Genomic DNA, 22309 nt, shown 5'->3' with positions numbered 1-22309 from the left:
TGGTAGCATGAAATTACTTCCAAGCAAGGATTAAAGTATCGGTATCGGTCACCGTATCGGTCGACCAAAATTAAGATACGTATCGGAGGGTATCGTATCGTATCGTATCGGAAATACAATAAGATACGCTAAAGATACGCATATAAATGGATATGAAACACCTTTCTAAACACTTTTGCATAAAAATTTTGTTAAAAAAAACTATTGATAACATGTATTATGCATAAGCACTAAATTGAGGGTATCGCACTAAGAATTCAAGGTTTGCAGTTGTCCCATAAATATAAAACCTTATTTCCAACCTTGATTTCCACTTTAGTTAGAGAGAAATATGGCTGGCAACAACTTTGGAAGAAAAACCCTCAAAAAATCATGTTTTCTGAAAAAATACCCATCTTGGTCATTATATGACCGTAGCGAACCGTATCGGTACCTACCGATATGTACCGATACGTACTGATTGATACATACCGATACTCACCGATATGTACTGATACTCATCGATACGTACCAAACGATACATACAAATACTCACTGATACTTACCGATACATACCAAAATGTATATTTCACCTCGATTTTATATTTTCCATAGAGTATTAGTACGTATCGATAGTGTATTGGTGCATATCGGTATGTATCGTAGGATATATATCGATACGAAAAGATTTTAAAAATTCTATGTATCGTATCGGTGTGTATCGTATCGGTCGGCTAAATTTAAGATACGTATCGGAGGGTATCGTATCGGTATCGGAGATACTTTAAACCATGCTTCCAAGCATATCAAAGAGGAAGGGTGGCTTCGTTAAAGCAAGGTTCAAAGTGATCGAAATGATCAAAATTTTGCAAAATACCTCAGTTCCCTTGGACCTGAAAATGAAACCACATTAGAATTAGTGCAATACTGTGAAAATAAGCAAAAAGGAATTATAAAAAATGGTCGTAATTTTAAATTCCATCATATAAACACCAATTTCATGTCGAAATGAGTTGAAATTGGGGAATGAGTTGTAAAGGTTCAAACTGAGGGAAATGGGTCCAAATTGGGGAAGTGAGTCGAAATTGATAGAGTGCTTCAGATTTTCTCAAGAGCTTACACATCTTGGGAGGTTCAAACCTCTCTGAAACTCATCTAATCTCATCTTTGCAATAAATTAGGGTCGAAACTACAAGAAAGAGATAAGTTCCTAAAACATATCATTTTGGCTCAATTTTTTAAACTATATTTCAACGATGTTTGAATTCTTACATGAGATTCAATCATACTATGAAAGTTCGTTAGATTTTTGCATGATGAAGCATTCTTAAAACCCCCAACTTTCTTGAAACCTATATCTCTGAAAAATTCGGTTGAATTAGCTTTGTTAGGCCCCAATAAAACCAATCTACCTCATTAGGTAATTTTTTTTCCCACACCAAATCATTCATACATGTGTTATTACACTTAAATATACGTTCCCTCACCCCCCCTAAAGTATCATTGCAACATTTCAAGTATTTGCTTTATTTCCCCTATCCCCCCCCCTATTTATTGAATCATGGACATTCACATTTTCCGTAGTAGAGGAAGTAGACTTGGTCTCAGCCATAATGAGAAACAAAAATAAGGACAGCAACAATTATCCCAGATGAACACCATGAAATCAGGATCAGCAGCAATAAGGAAATTGATCAGCCTTGCAGGGTTTGAAAAACCCAAAAATATCGACTTTGTAGGTAAAGGGCCAATAGGGCCAACAATAAGAGATCAATAGAGACCTGACATAGTGCTGGAATTAAAGACTAGCAGTAGGGCAATCTTCACACTATAAAAGGCAGCAGTACCCCATACCAAAAAAAAAAAAAACAAAATCGATTTTGCAAGGTTATGATGGAGCAAAAATCGATGTCACCTGGTCTGTAGAGTCATAGAACATTGGAGACAACATCCTTCTCTGCCATGAGATCGTTAGAGGCTTTGACAAAAAATCCCATCCTCCAATTGCTCTCATGAAAATTGATATTCACAAGGCTTTTGACTCCTTGAGATGGGATTACCTTGTTTCAGTTCTCAACCTTAATGGGCTTCCCTTCGGTCTTCACCAACTGGGTCTTCCATTGCATCGCCTTTCCCAAATTCTCTGTGTTAGTCAATGGCAGTTCGGCGAGATATTTCTCCTCTTCTACAGGGATTCGTCAGGGATGCCCTCTATCCCCCTACTTATTTTGTCTTGCTATAGAGGTTCTTTCCTGTAGCCTTCAATCTACTTTGGATCAGGGGTCCATCATTCCCATCTCCAAAAGCAAGGCTATCAGGCACACTCACCTTGCTTTTGCTGATGACCTGATGATCTTTTCTCATGCGGATGCCTTTTCCCTTGAGGCCTTGACACTATTATGCACTGTTTGTGCCTGTTTACTTTGATGTCTGGTCTTCGCATCGACCCTGGGAAATCTCTCTTCTTCTTGATTGGGATCTTGGAAGCCTCTAAGGTCTCTCTCCTCCAGAACATAGGCTTTGCTTTGGGCCCTCTCCCGATTAAGTATTTGGGGCTTCCGCTAGTCCCTGCTAGACTCTCGAGTCATCACTGCTCCCCTATGCTGGATATCATCAGAAAGCGCCTCCAATTGTGGAAATGAAAGCTTCTATCCTTTGCGGGCCGCCTAGTGCTCATCATATTAGTCCTTCTAGCTTCATACATCTACTAGTCTGGTATTTATGGTTTGCCCAAGACAATTGTTGTAAAGATGGAATGCTTATTTGCTTCTTTCCTTTGGAAAGGGTGCGAGTCCTCTCGTTTCCTCCGCCTTGTTAGTTGGCCTGCTACTTGCCTTTCAAAAAATGAAAGGGGTCTGGGTTTGAGATGCATCAAGGACGTCGACATGGCAGGTAGGCATGCTCAAGCTTATATGGAAGGCTATCAGTAAAAAGAAAAGCATTTGGGTGGATTGGGTGTATTCGCACCTCCTTAGGCAAGAAACTTTTTGGTCGGTCCGCTATCCTTCTAATGCCTCCTGGGTATCCTTAAGATCCTTGGCTTCTAGTGTTATTTTCTCTCGCATTGGGGATGGTGCCTCCACTTTCCTATGGCTGGATCCTTGGCACCCTAAAGGGCTCCTATCTTAAATTCTCAGAGCTAGAAATATCTACAACTCTGGGCTCCCTAGGCATGCTTTGGTTGCTAATATCATCTCTGATGGTTCTTGGACCCTGCCTCTGCCACCACCCAGTTAGCTGAAATCTAGTCTTCGCTGCCAGCCATCCCTCTCCCAGGGCCCATGAGGTCTGATACTGTTATTTGGTCCCACGCTTTGAGTGGCATTTTCAGTGTCAAGTCCGCCTGGGACTTCATCAGAGCTCATGGATCTCCCTCCCCTTGGCATAAGCTCATCTGGTTCAAGCATTACATTCCTCGTCAAAGCTTCATTGCCTGGCGAGTTGTCTTCCAACGCAAGCTTTCCTTATTCAAAGAAGCATCCAGGACTCTCCTTTATGCTATCTTTGTGGATCTGAGCCGGAAGACACGAATCATCTATTCTTTGCCCACCCTGTCTCCTCCTCCATCTGGAAGCTTGTTCTCTCCAAATGCTGGCCGGTTAATAGAAGAATCCTCCCTTTCCAAAGGGAGTGGGTTTGGGTGGATATGATTTTCCAAGGGAAGACTATTTGTGACTATGTGGGAAAGCTTGCCTTCTGTGCTACTTTAAATTAAATCTGGATGGAGAGAAATCATAGGAAATGGACTTCCAACTCTTGGCCGATAGGAAAATTTGGAACTCCATCTTCTTTGATGTCAAAGCAAAGATCTCAAAAGTCTCTACCACTTGTCCCCCCTCCCCCAAAAATTGTCACATTGTTACTTCCTGGGAGCTTCCAAGCTCTGTTATTAGGAATCTTGTATCCCCCTGAGGGTCTCGTTTTCCTTTCTTCCCCCTCCCCTCTTTGGGGCTGTATTTTTTCCCTTCGTCTCTTTGGTAATGATTTATTTATTCACCCAAAAAAAAAAAAAAAATCCCAGATTTGATTACAGAATCTTTGATACCATGTTATAACACCATAATCTTGCAACCAAATCAAGGCAAAGAGAAAGAAAGAAAAGAAAAAATGCGAAAGAGAGAAGAGAGGAGAGGATGAAGGTAGAGAAAAGAGGGAGAGAAGCATCCAAATCGTGGGAGGCTACCTACCGCTAGAATAGAATAACTAGTTGTAGGCCCCTCCTACTCTATTAATAATGACTCAACAATATAAAATAATATGGGGACTAAAATACCCATGAGACATGCGCACCAGACCCCAAAGATAACCAGAAAACCCAATTGACCAAAATACCCCTAGAAAATCGACATATTTCACTGAAATAAGGTGCAAACATCAAACTAAACTTCCAAAATAGAAATCACCCCATAAAATTGAAATAGAAACTATACCAAATTAGGCCTAAAGTAACCTTTAAAAGTCTGAACCAAGTAAGCAATATATAAGTATAAATATACTACTAAGTATTAAGTAATGTAAATTCGATCCCGTATTGGCAATGAAGCTAGGACCACCTTCTGGCTTTGATAACTGGCATCTCATAGGAGCGCTTTTCCTGATTGTAGGCACGAGATCAGTTTATTCCTCTGGTATCTCTCGGTGTTCCATGGTATCTTCGATCATCTCCCTTGGCTCTTGGTCCACCCTCCTAATATCCCCTTTCTTGATGCCATCTGGCAGTCTCTCCTCTCCTGCCCACCCTTTGGGGTTGACCATACCATCTGGTCCCCCTTCTTTGCTTTGGCTTGGAACCTTGTCCGCTACTCCTCCCCCTCCATTCCCTGGCACAAGGTTGTTTGGTTCAGATCCCACATCCCTCGCCACAGCTTCACTACCTGGAGAGCCCTCTCTGACTGCCTCCCCACCCAAGCCTTCCTCATCTACCGCTATATTCCTATCTGCCTTGCCTATTGTTTTTGCTAGAATGGCCAGGAAGACAACAATCACCTCTTCTTCGGTTGCGCTTTCTCCTCCCGCATCTAGAAGTTTGTCCTTTCCAAATGTTAGCCTATTCGGAGAACGCCCCTCCCCTTTCAGAGAAAGTGGGTTTGGATTGATGTCTTTTTATAGAAATTCCTTCTGTGACATTGCTGGGAAATTAGCCTTTGGGGCTGCTATCAACCATGTTTAGATGGAGCTCAACCTCCATAGATGGACCTGCAACTCTAGATCTTTTGATAAGATTTGGAAGGCCATCTACTTTGACGTCTCCTCTAAACTTGGTTCCCTCCCCCCTTAGATCAATTACTGATTTCCCAAGGAACAGGTTTATTATTGTTTCTTGGGGTCTCCCTCTATCTATTTTGGCGTCCCCTTTACCCTTTAGGGTAGTTCTCCTCCCCCTCGCCTTTGGCTTTCTATATCCCACCCCCCCTTTTCCCCTTGTATTTAATTTAATCATTCATCCAAAAAGCAAGTAATGTACATCAAGTATATCATATTGCCACTCCACAAGTACTATTTTAAACAAATATATATATATATATATATTTTAAACCAAGAACTTATCTGGGTTCCCCTAGCCGGACCAAAAAATTTATTGATAGAAGATAAATGAAGAAATACAATTGGGGGGGGGGACATAACCTGCCTTACCCCGAACCCAACATCCTAAGACTTAACTAAACAAAATTAGGAATTAAAAAAAAAAAATGAAACCAAAACCCAACTCAGATACAGAGGAAGGATGGCTTCATAATCAGCCATAAAAAAAAAAAACTATTATGATCTAATAAAAGGAATTCGAGAGTTATCATCCCTGATAGCAATCTTGATTGAGTCCGGAAAAGAATTGTACTTTGTTAAACATGAATTTGAACGACTACCAACAGCAAAGTTAGCACAAGCATCAGCCACCTTATTAGTTTCCCTCACTGAGTGCCAAATAGAAACAGAGGCCGATTGCAAAAGCTTAGATAGAGAGTTCCACCAATACCAAGAATTCCAATGAGCATTTTTATCATCCGAAATAGATTGCACAATATCTTTTGAGTCTGAGATAATAGCAGATCTTATGATACCTAAAGAAATACAGTAATGAACACCATCCATTGCCGCTCTCATCTCAGCCACATAATTGGAGCATCCTCCATAAAAATGAGCAAAAATAAAGAAGATGGTGCCCTTGCGATCCCTAAGGCAACCCCCGCCACCACCTGGTCCTAGATTACCTTTCGCAGCTCCATCCACATTTAAAGTGAAGACAAATTCATTAATTGGCATCCACTTAACAAAGGTTATCCTTTTAATTTTTATCTTTGTTATAGGAATTTTCAGATACCACAACAGCTTCAAGTCCTCCTCAGTTAAACCTTTAGAGAAGTTATTTGGCATTTGAATGGAAGACAACCAGAGAGTAACCTTTTTAATAACCATCGAGGAGGAGTTGGATTTTCCTTCGAAATGGCGATAGTTCCTCTTTCTCCAAATTTCCCAGAGAACAAAATGAGAAAGGATCCCAATAACAAAACCAAGCTGATTTTTTTTTTATCTGATAAATATTGCCGAAAACAAACTCTTTGAAAAATGGTATGAAAATTATCACATTGGATGACAAATAATTGGAAGAAGAAACCCCAAATTTTAAACAAACATGAAGTAGTATGTAATAATTAAAAAATACGGGCAATTAAAGAAGGTTACAACTTCTTAGTTCAGCACTCTTGGTTACAATAAGATTTTCCGAACATAATTACACATTATAGATAAAATATAATTCAAGATCATCCAAATCTAAGTCAGTTTACAGTTTAAATGTGATATTTGGCAAAAACAAGCAAGAAAAACCACAATTCCAAGCAAAAAATCACATTTTAAACATACTTCAATTTACAGTTTTGATAAGCTTTGAAGCAAATTTTTTTTTCTTGTTTAATCACTCCAGCTATGATTTTTTGGTTTCAGCAGCCTGTGTATCATGTATAGGTCTGTATCTGTACTGCGTCGGCCCATATCAGTACCATATTGGCCTGCATTGGTTTTGTACTCAATTTTCTTTTTATGTATTGGTTCTGCATTGTATCGACAAGGCCAGGCTTAATACGTATTATGTCGTAATAATGGGTTTTAGGGTAAGTGTCAGATTCCAAACGGATCCTTAGGTCCTTAAGGGGGTTTAATGGTCCTTGTAATAGTCTAGAATTTTCTCTCTGTTATTATAAATAAAGAGGGTTGGTGTCATATTTTACACAAGTTATTACCCAATCCAACATGGTATCAAAGCCTTTGGATCCAAAACCCTAAGGGTTTCCTCCTTTCTCCATCTCTCTCTCTTTTTCTCCCTCCCAGTGCCTCACTCCATCTACGCTTCCTTCCATCTCTCTTCTTCTACTTCCCTCTCTTGGTGGTAGTTCCTTAAACCACTAAGAGAGCCACTAGCCTCTATCTCGCTTCTCCCTTAGGCTCTCAGACTCTCTTCTACAATGATCTAAGAGACTCGACTCCTTCCCATTGATTTTTTCAGGGTTTTCCCCCTCTGAAATTGAATTTTTCTAGTCAGGGTTCCTTTTCCATACTCGATGCTCTAATCGTCTTGATGTTTGTTGCGATTGTTGTTCCTTATCCTTGTAGTGGTATGTACTAGCCACTTTACCGTCTCAGATATATGTTCCAAAGCTATCTCCAAAATCGATTTGTCAGGGTTTCACCCTTTGTCGATTCTTAGGTTTCTTTTAGCCCTTTACCTGTTTTTCGGTGGTTTTTTGCCTATGCCTATTCCATTAGTACAACCCCCTCGAGTAGCTACCATGTCTACTAGCTCTTCTGCTTCCACTGGTGGAGACACCTTTGCTCTTCCCACCTTTCCTCCTTGTGCTATCAAGCTTGATGGCATAAACTACCTTATGTGGTCACGCTCGATCTACATCTCCATCAAATTCCGTGTCTATTACGGGCACCTCAGCCTTGAAGCGTCCAACCACTGGTTATGGGCTTCCTTGTCAACTCCATGCAACCACAACTTTCACGTGACTATCTCTTTGACTTTGCTACGAAGATCTAGAAGTCTGTCCAGGATATCTATTCCTAGGTGAGGAATGATGCTTAGGATTTTAAACTATACCAGAAGGTTCATGAACTATGGCAGAGAAGGCTCACACAGTCACACTATCACACTACTACTATAAGTTGTGCACATGTGAACTGAGCTGGACTTCTATGAGGAGTATACTCTTTCCACCCCTGCAAATATCAATGGTTTTAAAAAAGGAGGGCAAGATCTAGGTATATGAATTTTTGGTAGGTCTGAATATGGAGTTTTATCAGTTGCGGTCCCAGGTTCTGAGTCGCATTCACTTTTCTAGCTTGGATCAAGCCTATGCAGTGATCTAACTTGAGGACAACCATCGTACCACTATGCTTCCACAGCCTATTCTCACTGAGAGTTCTGCACTTTTCTCTAGCACTCTATTCCCTAGTGCAACCCCATAGTCTGATGGCTAATCTACTAGAGCTATAGTGAAGTGCAATTACTGTGGGAAGTAGTGTCACACCAAGAAGCATTGCTGGATGTTTTATAGCCATCTTGCTGATACATCTGGAAAATGACGAGGGAGGGAAGGTTGCATTGGTACTCCTGGTCAAGCCAACCATACTGAGGTCCCAAACTCTGACTTTGCTCCTAGCATCTCTGTAGCCTCATAATCATCTGATGAGCCCATTGCCATCCGGCGCCTTTTGACACATCCGGACTCTCCTGCACCTGCTATTGTGAGCTCTGCTCATTCCATCCCTTTTAGCTTAGGTATCTCTTTCTGTGGCCATACTATCTTTGTCCCTTCGACCCCCTGGATTATAGACTTCGGGGCTTCTGATCATATGACAGGTCACTTGTTTCTTTTCTCCTAGTACACTACTAGTCCTGGTAATGGCAAGGTCAAGTTGGCTAATGGGACTTATTCCACTATTTTGGGAAAAGGCTCCATTAGTTGTACTCCTTTGGCCCTTTATATTGTATTGCATATTCCCTCTTTTCCTACTAACCTATTGGCCATTAGTAGTCTTACTTCCAATCTTAATTGCAAAGTCACATTTTTCCTGTCTCATTGTGTTTCTCAGGATCTGATGATAGGGGCAACTTGATGATGACTCAGTGTTGGTCTCTGGTCAGGCTCTTCAAACATCCTCTACGTCACCTCTCGTCTCTGAGTTATTGCGGTGGCATCGGTTTGGGACATCCTCCTTTGGGAACTTTAGCTAGGCTTTTTTCTTCTTTTGAAAATTGTAATTCGAGTTAGGTTTTTTGTGAGGCATGTGTTTTGGCCAACCAAACTCGGATCACTTGTTCCATTTCTGGAAATAAAAATGCCACTCCTTTTTCATTGATACATTTTGATATATGGGGTCCATCCCCCTTGTGTCTATCAATGGTTATCGATGGTATCTCTTTTATTAATTGTCATTCTCGGACCACTTGGGTTCATATGATGCAAACCAAAGGGAGACCTTCCATTGCTTTCAGCAATTCCACCACATGGTTCAAAGTCAGTTCGGTGCTACCATCAAGATCATTGGAGGCGACAATGGCCGTAACTACTTCGAATGGTCCTTTCAGGCCTAGCTGTCCAATTATGGGATGACCCATCAGACTAATTGTGTAGATACCCCGGCACAAAATGGGGTTGCTGAGTGGAAGAATCCCACCTTTGTGTGGTAGCATGCTTTCTTCTGTTTGAGATGCATGTCCCTCCCCAATATTGGACTGACACAATTCTCACTGCTACCTTTTGGACCAAATGAATGCCTTCATAGATTCATTCCTTCCACTCCCCCCTGGATCTCCTCATAGGTTCCGCTGCTTTCCCTGTTCCTCCTAAGATATTCGGAAGTGTCTACTATGCACGCAATTATCATCCTCACAGAAAGTTTGATCCTCATAGTCTCCAATGTATTTTTCTGGGGTATGCTCCTACTCAGAAAGGCTATCGTTGTTTTCATCCTCTTACTTGATATTGGTTTGTGACTATGGATGTTGTCTTTCATGAATTTATGTCATATTACACAGTGACACCTCTTCAGTGGGAGTCTCCTTCCATTGTGGAGGATGTGCCGCTTCTTAAACTTGTTATCTTGCTGGTATCCCGTTTTAGGGGAAGAGTGACACTCCTACTTCGCCTCGACCAAAGATACATGTTTATAATCGTAGACAGTAGACTAAGACTACTACACATCCAACATCTACCCCACCATGCCAGTTGTCTTCTCTCGAGCCTAATCTTGTCCCCTTGAACCCAGGTAATTCTCCTTCTGTTGATCCGTATCTTGCATTGCCTATTGCTATTCGTAAAGACACTAGGTCTTGTACTTTACATCCTATTTCTAAAACTATTTCTTATGACTCACTTTCTCCTTCCTACTATAGTTTTGTCTTCTCTATCCTTTGTGTCAATTCCCCATACCTGGCAGAAAACGAGTGCAGACTCACAATGGCAAACAACTATGATCGAAGAGATGCAGGCTCTAAAGAAGAATTACATGTATGATCTAGTGTCTTCCCTCACAGAAGAAGACAGTTGGTCGTAAGTTGGTCTTTACAGTGAAATAGAAGGTTGATAGTACAGTGGATCGGTACAAGGCCAGACTTATTGCCAAGGGCTTCATTCAGACCTATGAGATTGACTACTAAGAGACTTTGGATCCAGTTGCTAAGATGAATGCAATCCGTGTTATCTTAGCTTGTGCTGCCAACTTAGATTGGGATCTCCAGTAGCTAGTTGTGAAGAATGTCTTTCTTCATAGGGAACTTGAGGAGGAAGTGTAAATGGACATTCTAAAACCTAAAGGAAGGTAAGCAAGCTGATCCGTGCATTGTATGGGCTGAAGCAATCCCTTCGTGCTAAGTTCGGGCATTTTCATAAGGCTATAATTGCTATAGGCTACTCTCAAAGCAATGCCGGCCACACTCTGTTCATCAAGAGATCTAGTGGGAAGATTGCTATCTTGATAGTCTATGTAGATGATATTTTTGTTACTGGTGATGTCCAGATAAGATTTGAAATTCTGGCTGAGTAGAGAAGATGTCCTCTAATAGGCTTGGTTTTAGCTCTCAAACACTCCCTCAAAGCAAATAAATAAAAGGAAAATAAGAAAAGATAGAGAATTCGATAGAGGATTGAGAAGGGGGAAGAAGAACTAGTGAATGGGCATCTCACCCTCAAGTTTAGGCATCTCACCAAACTGCATCTCACAACACAACAACATAAGCCATCTTTTTTTTTTTTTTTATTAATAAATTCATGTTCAATGTTGTAGCCCCTTACAAACTTATAAAGGACTCAAAACTAACTCAAACACTAAAAAAGAAATGTCTAACCCAATCCCTAACTAATTGGGAAGCCTAAACTGACTAGAAAACTGAAATAATAAAGGAAATAGACTCAAAACATGACTCTAACTAAGCTAATGAATTAAATCCCGTTTTCCTACTTTCTACTCATATTTCCATTACAAAGAGAACCTATGGGATCAAAGGCTCAACACATACATAACTCAACCTAAGGTTTATTTGCAATAAAAAAAAACCAATTAAGTGATTTATCTGCATTAATTCTCCCTCTCTTAGAAAAAATTCATCCTCGAATATTGTAGAGTGCGAGGGTGATTATAACATGATGCACGTCCCTCTTCAAGCCATAGAAAAATTCAAGTAGCTCTTTGATAATAAGGATGTAGTCTAGAATGTAAGAAGCTCGATGTTCAAGATACTTTAATGGGATAACGAACTCCACATGCTCAGCTTCAACAACCTCAATGTATCCATGGGATCATGGTTCAAAATCTTAGTTCCATCTCGCATTTTAAACACAAAGTCACCTTATTGGCCTTTAATTAGCCATATCATCACACATATTGCCTTCCAAATCACTCATACAAGATCTATACATTTGAAACTTAGCAAAGGTAAAGTTCTTTCCCTAAAACCAATTTTTTTTAAATAGTATATAAATACATATTGGATGGGGCTAGATTTTTTATATGTTAGACACTAGAGGCCGATCTATGACCTCACGGAGTCAATTTTTTTTCCTGGTTTAAAATGCATTTTCCATTGGCGTGATTTTTTTTTTCAGCCGGTAATTATTAATTTTAATTTTCAAAAAAAAAAAAAGATTAATAATTAAAAATTAATTAAAAAAATATTATGTTTTGATTTTAAAAATAAAAGAAAAATAAAAGATTAATATTAAAGTGTTATGAAGCACACATGATGCTTGTTATGTTATACCATATTTGATTTTGTTGTATTGTCATGAAAATATTTCCTAAAATTGATTAAAAAATAATTTTATGTAAGAAAAAAATTAAAATAATATCATGTTCTAATATTTTTGCAAATTTATGTTCCAAGCATGTTTATTAACCTTAAAACAAGCTATCCACCAAGTTTCAGGTTAAAATATGGCCGTTTGACCATTGAAACAATTAGCTGAGTAAAAAAAAAAAAAAATTACACCAACTCGGCGAGATCGATCTCGACGAGTTGGTGATTCTGAACCCACCTAAATGAAACGAGATTTCGAATTTTGTATGGGATCATCCACATGAATGCTTTCAACCACTGTATTCTTGACCTCCACAATTTCAATCTCAAGCTCCTTAGGATCTTCCTCTTAGTTGTTCACAATCATCACAGTTGTTGGAGTGTCAAGTTCCTCAATCTCAACCTCATTGTCCATTGTGGCAACCTTGTTGCTTTCGAATTCTTCCATATGAGTCTCCTTGATGGGAACATCAATGACTAGCTCTTCCTTGACAATAGGAATTGCTGAAATTTCTTCAACATTAACCTCAATTTTTTACTCTAGTTCCTTGGTTGGAGGTGTCCTCTCATGTTGTTCCTTTGCAATGCGTTGTGCAATAGAGGCCGATGATTTCTTCATGCTATTGTCAATTGTGGGTGGCTTTAGAAAATATGGTGAAAGGAAGTACAATCTTCATTCATACTTAGATAGGTATATGCCCGTCAACTCGTACTGCATCTCGTCCTAAGTTCTAGGCTCACGCCCTTGAGCATGAAGTTGCCTTTCATGCCCTCTCCATTGTATTCAAACACAATCACTTATTTAGGAGCAAGCATATCGAAGTCATTGCATCTGCCAAGTTGTAGTGGTTAAAGTACACGTCCAATTCATTTACCCATTCAAGGAATTCCCCACAAAAATAACGTGGTTGAGCATTAGATTGGGCGGCATTAGCCTCCTTCAATTCTTCGAACTTTAGGCCCATAGTATCCATCCTTGTGTTCAGCCGTTGGAGGGATTTCATCACATCCTCCAGTGAGCATTGGTTGGAGCTCTTTTCAGCCATAGCTCTGATACCACTCAATGTAAGATTGGTTCATAAGTGATCCAATCCTAGGTAGGATATGAAATTCTGGCTGAATAGAGAAGATGTCCTTCAACAGGCTTGGTTCTAGCTCTTAAGCCTTCTCTCATAGCAAACAAATAAAGAGAAAATAAGAAAAGAAAGAGAATTCAATGAAGGGTTGAGAAAGGGGAAGAAGAACTAGTGAATGGGCATCTCACCTAACTACATCCCACAACACAACAACATAAGCCATCTATTTTTTTTTTTTTCATTAATAAATTTGTGTTTAATAATGTAGCCCCTTACAAACTTATATAGAAGACTCAAAACTGACTCAAACACTAAAAAAGAAAGGCCTAACCCAATCCCTAACTAATTGGGAAGCCTAAGCTGACTAGAAAACTGAAATAATAAAGAAATAGACCCAAAATAGGACTCTAACTAAACTAATGAATTAAATCCCGTTTTCCTACTTTCTACCCCTATTTTAGACCCATTAAAGTGGCCTATTACAAAGAAAACCCATGAGATCAAAGGCCCAACACATACATAACTGAACCTAAGGTTTATTTGCAATAAAATAAGCCCATTAAGTGACTTATCTGCATCAGGAAGTGTGTGCTTGATCTTCTTTCTTAGACAGGCATGTTGGGTTATAGGCCGACAGACACTCCTATTGAAGCTAACGAACACCTGAGTAGCAAGGAAGGTGACTGTGGATAAAGGCAAATATCAAAGATTAGTGGGGCGTTTAATCTATCTTTCTCATACACGCCCTGACATAGCATTTTCCGTCAACTTGGTTAGACAGTACATACATGATCCCTACTCGACTCATATGGAAGTTGGGTTGTGTATTCTCCGATACTTGAAATTTGCCCTAGGATGTGGCATCCTTTTTTTGCCTCATGATCACCTTAGGGTGGAGGCCTTCACGGATGCTAATTGGGTAGGTTCCCCTGTTAGTGATAACTTTGTTACATGTCGAAGCAAGAAGCAAGACGTGGTTGCCCGTTCAAGTGCTGCTATGGCTCATGACATTTGTGAGCTCACTTCATGGTCTTTTCACAGATCTGGCTATCCTTGCTACCCTTCCTATGAAGCTCTTTTGTGACAACAAATCTGCTATTAGTGTTACTCAAAACTTTGTCCAGCATGATTGAACCAAACATGCGAAGATCGATTGACACTTTTTCAAAGAGAAGCTGGATATGGGTCTTACCATTGTACCTTTTGTTCCTAGTAGTGAACAACTAGTTGATGTATTTACTAAAGGTCTTAGTAGTAAGATGTTTCATCCTATTATCTACAAGTTGGGCCTATGTGATATCTATGCACTAGTTTGAAAGGGAGTGTTGCAAAAATGGGTTTTAGGGGAAGTGTCAAATTCCAAACAGGTCCTTAGATCCTTAAGGGGTTTAATGGTCCTTGTAATTCTAAAACTTTCTCTCCGTTATTATAAATAAAGAGGGCTGGTGTTATATTTGACACAAGTCATTAGCCCATCCAACATATCAATACTTGGCCATACTTTTATCTACTTTATTTCCTAATCCTATTAAAATTACTTGGTTTATAAATAAATTAGTAGGGTCCTAAGTTGTCTTTTTGAATAAGTTTGAATTCTATTCAGAATTTCAGAATTCCAGTTCTAAATAACGTCAGGTACCCTGCTCAGGATACTTAGTTCTATAGTTCTGAATTTTCAGCAATAAAATTATTTCTACTTCAATTCTTTTCTTTGTTTTTAGAAGAAAACTCTGGTTTCTTGCTGACTACCTTCCTACGTTATTGGCAATATTCTCTTTCCTCATTCTCTATTGAAAATTTTTTATTTATTCAAAAGTGATCGGAACCAATGTTCTAAAAGCATTTCAAATTTGGACCTTCTTACCATCTGCTTATAGGATGACCATCCCAACAAAGGCAAGGAGCTCGTAGGACCCAAAGCAACATCCAATGTTTGCAAGTCTTCCAAGCATCTTGCATCCAACTGAACCCAAGAAAACAATCAGTTATGGCATTGCGAAGGTTATCCACCAATATATAACTTTTCTTTTTGATCATTAATCTTTCTCTGTTACATAAATTTAACAAGTATAATCATATATATTACATTTTAAGAATATATAACGGGTGATTGTGCTTTACCCTACCAAAAAAAGAGAGAAATACTGTGTCACTTGGTCACGAAGCATACCAGACTTTTAAGAACCTTCAAAGCAAGCTCTAATTTATTCAAAATAATGAAAGTTAATAGAGAGTCCAAGCAAGCCATTCCAACGGGTCCTACACTGAAAAACAGGATTTTATTTAGTTGAACACACTCATGAACAAACCGTAACAGGAGCAACATTATGGATCAAAGATTTCCATCAAGCTCTGGACAGTGCAATGATGGATATTCCAGTTTGTGTCACAAAGACACGACTGGATTTCAAAACAAGCTGGAGGCATAAATAAGTGAGGAATGGTAAGATTTTTCATTAGAAGTGAAGTGATTAACAAATTATCAGGGAAAACAAAAAAAACAAAAGGAATCATTTAACACTCTTAATTAGAAAAAAAAATCCAACGTTTGCTCATTAATCAGTGAATACTGTGAAGATTTTTCATCATTTAGAAATAATACATGGACTAGCTAATATAATGGCATATTATGAACTCAACCAAGGAAAAAAAATACTGTTGAAACAGTTTAAGAGAATCTAAAATCAGAATACTTGCTTTTGATATAGGCATATCATTTATTTAATCTGTAGAGAGAGGTAAATTGTATTTCATGGCTATGTGAGAATGTGAAAATAACTATACATGTGAAAGACATAGTTATTAGCATTCCCCAATTGGCAAAAAAAAAAATAATAATAATAATAATAATAAAAAAAAAAATCCAATACATGGATACACAATCTGCACTGTAGGATGGGACCCCAACTGTCTTTAAATGATTTTTTTTTTTTTTGGTGAATAAAAATTCATTACCAAAAGAGAAAACAAGGGGAGTTCTAAAAGGGGTGAGAAGAACATACAAAGCAATATACAAGGGAAAAGCAAACCCCTCAAGAGAAGGGGCCACACAATGAGGGAGAGAGGCCCTAGGAGACAATAAGATGCCTGTTCCTTGGGGAGTAGTGACATCTAATGGAAAACCTAGAAGCTTTGATCAAAACTTTAAGGGAGTTGGAATCCCAAATCTGACAAAAGGATAGAGATTTGGAGCCATCTCTTAAGGTTAAAAGCATATTTTACTAGTACCTGCAGCTGCCAATTATTTTTCCTTTTTTTTATAAGAAAATAACTGGATTTATGGAGAAAAGAGAGAACATAGAGGCAACACCCACTGTGACCTGTGAAGCACTTGCCTATTTCTCTCATTCCATAGGTTCCAATCATCTTTCATGAGCAGTAGCCTCACGGGCAAAGAGGCAGCAGTCCATGTGAAAAAGAACATATGAATTGATCTCAATAGATCCCGCATAATACCTAAAACCACCATGAAGAAACTTCGCACAACCTGAAAAACTTAACGACGCTGTTACCCGACCCAGTTGGGCTATAAATGGCAAGGTGAAGGAGACAAAAGAAGGGGATTCTTCCTTGATGAGTGGGATAGTCTTAATCTTATAGTGATGGGATGGTTACTTCATTCCATGGATATATTCTGCAACAACAACAACTTAGCCTTTTCCCAAGTAAATGGGATCGGCCACATGGATTTGCGAGAGGGGGAAACGAAAAAGAAAAAGAAAGAGGAGGGAAAAAGAGAAAGAATAGAAAAAAAAACAAAGCAACACCTCCGGGACATCCCAACTACAAAAGATCCGCAATATGGATCTTTGTCCTCCAAACAACTTTGTTTGATGTCATACTACGATCAAGGCCTAGCCTCTGCATGTCTTTCCTTATCAACTCATCAATGGTCACCTTAGGTCTGCCCCTAGCCCTTTTAGCTTCATCCATCTGAATCTGATCATACCTCCACACAGCAGCATCCCAAGGCCTCCATTGGACATGTCCAAACCGCCTTAAACGACATTTTTGAAGCTGATCCGGAATCGGGGCAACTCCCAGATCAGCTCTAACCCAGTCATTCCTCACTTTGTCTCTCCTAAATTTGTTGCACATCCATCTCAATATCCTCATCTCTACCACACTCAACTCATCTATATTACGCTTCTTGACTGCCCAGCATTCCAGCCCATACATCATAACCGGTATTACAACTATCCTGAAAAAATTTCCTTTAATTTAGAGGAATATGTTGATCCCACAAACACTACAAGTGCACCTCTCCACTTCATCCATCCTACATTAATTCTATGGATATATCATGTATCTCACCTTCCTTGTTTATGATTGACCCCAGATATCTAAAAAAATCGCATTGTGGGATCTCTCTCGTCAAGTTTCACCACTTCGTTATTAGTCCTTGAGCGACAAAAGTGACACTTCATATACCCCGTCTTCATTTTACTTATCTTAAGACCTCTTATTTTTTTAATTTTTTTATGAATAATAAATGCATTAAATAGGAAGAGAATATCTTAAGACTTCTTGATTCCAAGGTAGATCTCCATAACTCCAACTTATCATTAATCTCAACCACTGTCTCAGCTACCAGAACAATATCATTTACAAAAAACATACACCACAGAATCTCTCCTTGAAAGTCCTTGGTTCAGTCATCTATTGTAAGTGTAAACAAATAAGGGCTTATTAAAGTGAATCGTTAATGTAACCTATTGTAATTGGGAAATTCACTACCTTGACCTCCCACTGATCTCACACTGCTCACCACACCCTCATACATGTCCTTAAAATCATGGTTTAAGATCTCGGCCGCGAGATCTCGCTAATATCTCTCTTTTTGGATTTTCCAACATAAGATGATAAGAAATGACAAAATCAACTATATCTCGAACCATCTTGTTGAGAACCTAGAACTAGCCTCTCTCGCTACACTTTGAAGAAAAAACACTTTGTTGAATGGATTTTGGTGCTTTTGCTTGCCAAACTTCATTCCTACACTACATGTAATATATCTACATGTGTTATGTAATATGTATTGTACCTATGTAGTTATGTGGCTTATCATATGTCATTTCAACATATGTGAATGTGAGTCATCAGTCATCAGTCATCAGTCATCAGTCATCACTAATCAGTCATCAAAGTTAAATGTTAAACAATTAAGTAATTATCTATGATGTATTTTAAATTCTTATAATTATTTACACTTCTTAAATTGATTCTGTTCTAATGTCTAAAAGTATTAGATGTTGTGTCATGTGTGGAATGTGGATTGTGGAATAGAGTATACTACTAGCCTAGGGTCTGAAGAGTTGGAGACTACTTACATAGAGTACAAAGTACCAATTTAGGTTAGATTTAAAAAAAAAAAACTGATGTTTCCACTGTTTTGAAGGCCTAAAATAGGGTAAATTGCAAGTTTCAGAGGCTACAAAGACCATATGGCCATCGAGACCAACCACTGAGTTGACCGGGGAAAAAAATGCAATATCTTGGCAAGATCTCGCCAAATCCCTCCTTTTTGGTTTAGCGATATTAGGGGTGAGATCGAGATCTTAAACCTTGCCGTAATTATATCCATGTATTTACTTGATACCCCTTTCTTCTCCAATGCATGCCAGATTAACTCTCTAGGAACTTGGTCGTAGCCTGTAGGCCTTTTTTAGGTCGATGCAGACCATATGAAGATCCTTCTTGTAGGTTCTAGATTTTTCCATCAGCCTTCGCAATAGGCAAATCACTTCCGTAGTGGATCTCCTAGACATAAAACAGAATTGGTTCCCTGATATACTAGTTTCTCTTCTTATGCAGATTTCGATTACTTTCTCCTCTAGTTTCATAGTATGGCTCAAAAGCTTTATGCCTTTATAGTCATTGCAGCTCTGGATATCGCTTTTATTTTTGTAAATGGGGACCATAATACTTCTCCAGTCATCTGGCATATTTCTGGCGCTCAAAATCATGTTAAACAACTTGGTTAGCTAGGCTAGGCAATCCCACATAGTCCCAAACTCATCCACACTTCAATTGCGACCTCATCCAGGCCTGTTGTCTTACCTACTTTCATCTTCCTTAGGGCTTCCTTAACCTCAGTCACACCTATCTTTCGTACATATTATGATGCGTACAACATGATGGGTATTCACTCCACTCCTCCTAGAGTTGTCTCCATTTAGGACGCCACAAAAATGTTCATCCCACCTCCATGGATATCTTCTATCAGCCATAATTATTTTTTATAAGGACAGCCAAGGACATTTGGGAGTCGGTTCAGAAAACTTATTCCCAAAAACATGACAATGCTTGGATTTATCATCTTCAGCAAGAACATGTGGTTATGGGTCTTAAGAGTTTGTCTGTTGAAGACTATTTCAGCCATCTCACACAGAAGTGGAAGGAGTTGGATCACTACCAACCGCTCACCATTTATTCATTAGGAACAGAATGGAGCAGCAACTTGTGTTCGAATTTATTTCTGGACTTCTCTCTACCTTTGAGTTGCAGAGTGTCCAAGTTCTTGCTAAGGACAGCCTTCCAACACTTGACTGTCTCTAACTATATTAGATGGGAGGCTTCTCGCGCCTCTATGTCCAAACAGGCTGGAGAAGATAACTCTGCCTTAGCTGCTGGCTATAAAGGTATAAAATCATGCACTTGTCAGAACAAAGTTCAGAATCGTCACTTCATTGAGGAAGAAGAGAACCTTTGAAGTGCAGAACACTAAAGATCATTTCTGGATTGTTTATTCATATCTAAAACCAGCCAAATTTAAGCAACAAAGTGCAAACCTGGCTTCAATTGAGGGGGAGCCTGTTCCGAATGAAAGTGGTGCTTCTGTTGACCCCTGTGATCGTGCCCGAGGAGTTATCTAATCAGTTGTCCTCCGAAAACCTCTCTGCAGAACAGAATACTCGCATCATCCCAGGTATTACAACCCATGCATCAGTTAATCATTCCCACTCTGTTCCTTCTAACTTCTAGGTTATAGACTCAGGAGCCACTGATCAAATGGCAGGTAAGCATGAGGGATTTTCTTCATTAGTTTCTGTTTCTGTTTTTTCTTTTTTTTTTGGGGGGGGGGGTTTTTTAAATTTTCTGATTGGTTCATTTCTATGGTCACCGGGAAGGGTACTTATCATTTATCCTCTTCATTTCCTCTTTCATCTGTTATTCATGTTCCACCATTTCCTACAAATTTATTATCTATTAACCAGTTTAACAAACAACATAACTGTAGTATAATTTCTTTTCCCATCTTATTGCATCTTTTAGGACCTAATGATGGGGAAGAGGATTGGTGGTGGTCATAAGCAAAGTGGCCTCTACATTCTTGAAGAACACTATTCCATTGCTTGCTTGAGTAAAAAGGCATGGTTTAAAGCATCTCCGAAACGATACGATACCCTTTGATAGATATCTTAAATTTATCCGACCAATATGACAACCGACACTAATACTTTAATCCCTAGGCTCTCTTCCTGTTAAATACTTGGGTCTGCCCCTCATATCTTCCACGCTTACCACCCATCATTGTTCCCCTATGCTCGATCTCTTGAGGAAAAAGCTCCAACTTTGGAAGGGTAAGCTTCTATCATATGTAGGCCACCTCGCCTTGATCAGATATGTGCTTCAATCCTTCTTCTGGTCTGGAGTTTTCGCTCTTCCTGCTTCTTCTGTCATGGCTATGGAGAAGATCTTCTGCTCCTTTCTTTGGAAAGAAAATGATTCTTCTAAATTTCTTCACCCTCTCCCCTGGCCAAGGCCTGTCTTGCCATTCCTGAGGGAGGGCTCAAGGTGAGAAGAATCAAGGAAGCCAGCTCCGTGGGAATCATCAAACTCATTTGAAAGATTGCTTCGAAGCACAACATTTGGCTCTCTTGGTCTATTCCTCTCTCCTTAAGACTGACACTCTCTAGTCGGCTCCCTCTCCCAAGGACGCATCCTGGGTTTGCAAGAAGATCCTTGAGTTGAGACCTCTAGCTTTGAAATCCGTCTCCTCCTGTGTTTGCAATGGTGCCTTTGACCTCCCTCTGGTTTGACCCCTGGCACCTATCAGGTATCCTCCACACGTTAATCTCCCCAAGGTCCATCTACTCCTCTGGTCTAGGCCGACCTGCCACTATTGCCTCCATCACCTCTGATAATGGATGGTCCCTCCTTCCTCTCCCCCCCTCCTTGATCTGTGGTCCTCCCTCCCTCCCCACACCCCGGGTCATAGGGGCAGAGAGGACAAGATTATATGGATCCCATCTGCCACTGGATCCTTCACCTTTGCCTCTGTTTGGGACTTTATCAGATCCAAAGGGCCTCTAGCCCCTTGGTGGAACATCATTTGGTTCAAAGGCCACATCCCCCGCCACAGCTTTACGGCCTGGCGTGCGATCTCCAACTGTTTTCCTACGCAATCTTTCCTCATTTACCACCACAATCCTATTCTCCCTTCTTGTTGTCTATGCAAGGATGGAAATGAGGATGTCAATCACCTATTATTCTCCTGTCCCTTTACCCCTGTCTAGAAGTGAGTGCCCCTTAAGTGTTGGCCTTCCAGAAGACCATCCTCCCCCTTGCTAAAGAATGGATTTGGATCGAAATGACCTTCGCCTGTACTTCAAGGATCTAAAGAAGGGAAGCTTGCTGTTTGTGCCACCATCAACCATATTTGGATGGAGAGTTCATAGATGGACTTCCAACTTTCGCTCATTTGACATGATTTGGAAAGCCATCTTGATTGATGTCACCTCCAAGATGAGATCCCATTGTCATTACACCATCCGAAACAACCTAAGGAATAGGCTCATTGTTGTCTCCTGGGGTCTTCTGCCTTCTATCATTTCCCCTATCCCCCCTCCCTAGGCTAGTCTAGTTTGTTGGGGCCTCTTGAGGTGTTGTGCCAAGGCTTGATAGTTTGTTTGTTTAGTTTTGTTCTTCGGGCATATGGTCCCTCCCCCCCTCTCCC

At 39.7% G+C, this 22309-nt stretch overlaps 1 protein-coding gene across 9 annotated transcripts in view; it reads right to left on the bottom strand.

Annotated features, from left to right (window-relative positions):
* The window catches only part of LOC122062707 (WASH complex subunit 5-like), a 176154-nt gene that overhangs the window by 19152 nt on the left and 134693 nt on the right, over window positions 1-22309 (bottom strand). For 6 of the 9 annotated variants that reach the window (XR_006135067.1, XR_006135066.1, XR_006135065.1 and 3 more), the window contains exons 21-22: window positions 15521-15614; window positions 15215-15313 (exon numbers count right to left, since the gene is read on the bottom strand). Coding sequence is in view for 6 of the 9 variants with exons in the window: in XM_042626352.1 (XP_042482286.1) it covers window positions 15215-15313; window positions 15521-15614 (193 nt within the window). In the remaining 3 variants the exon portion in view is untranslated. Of the gene's footprint in view, window positions 1-856; window positions 873-15214; window positions 15314-15520; window positions 15615-22309 lie in introns of all 9 variants that reach the window. The other 3 variants (XM_042626353.1, XM_042626350.1, XM_042626351.1) reach the window with 3 other exon arrangements.

Source organism: Macadamia integrifolia, unplaced genomic scaffold (genome assembly GCF_013358625.1).
Source record: "Macadamia integrifolia cultivar HAES 741 unplaced genomic scaffold, SCU_Mint_v3 scaffold1091, whole genome shotgun sequence".
In the NCBI taxonomy this organism is placed as follows: domain Eukaryota; kingdom Viridiplantae; phylum Streptophyta; class Magnoliopsida; order Proteales; family Proteaceae; genus Macadamia; species Macadamia integrifolia.
Note: the sequence above shows the minus strand (reverse complement) of the source record. Positions and strands in the feature narration are given on the sequence as shown.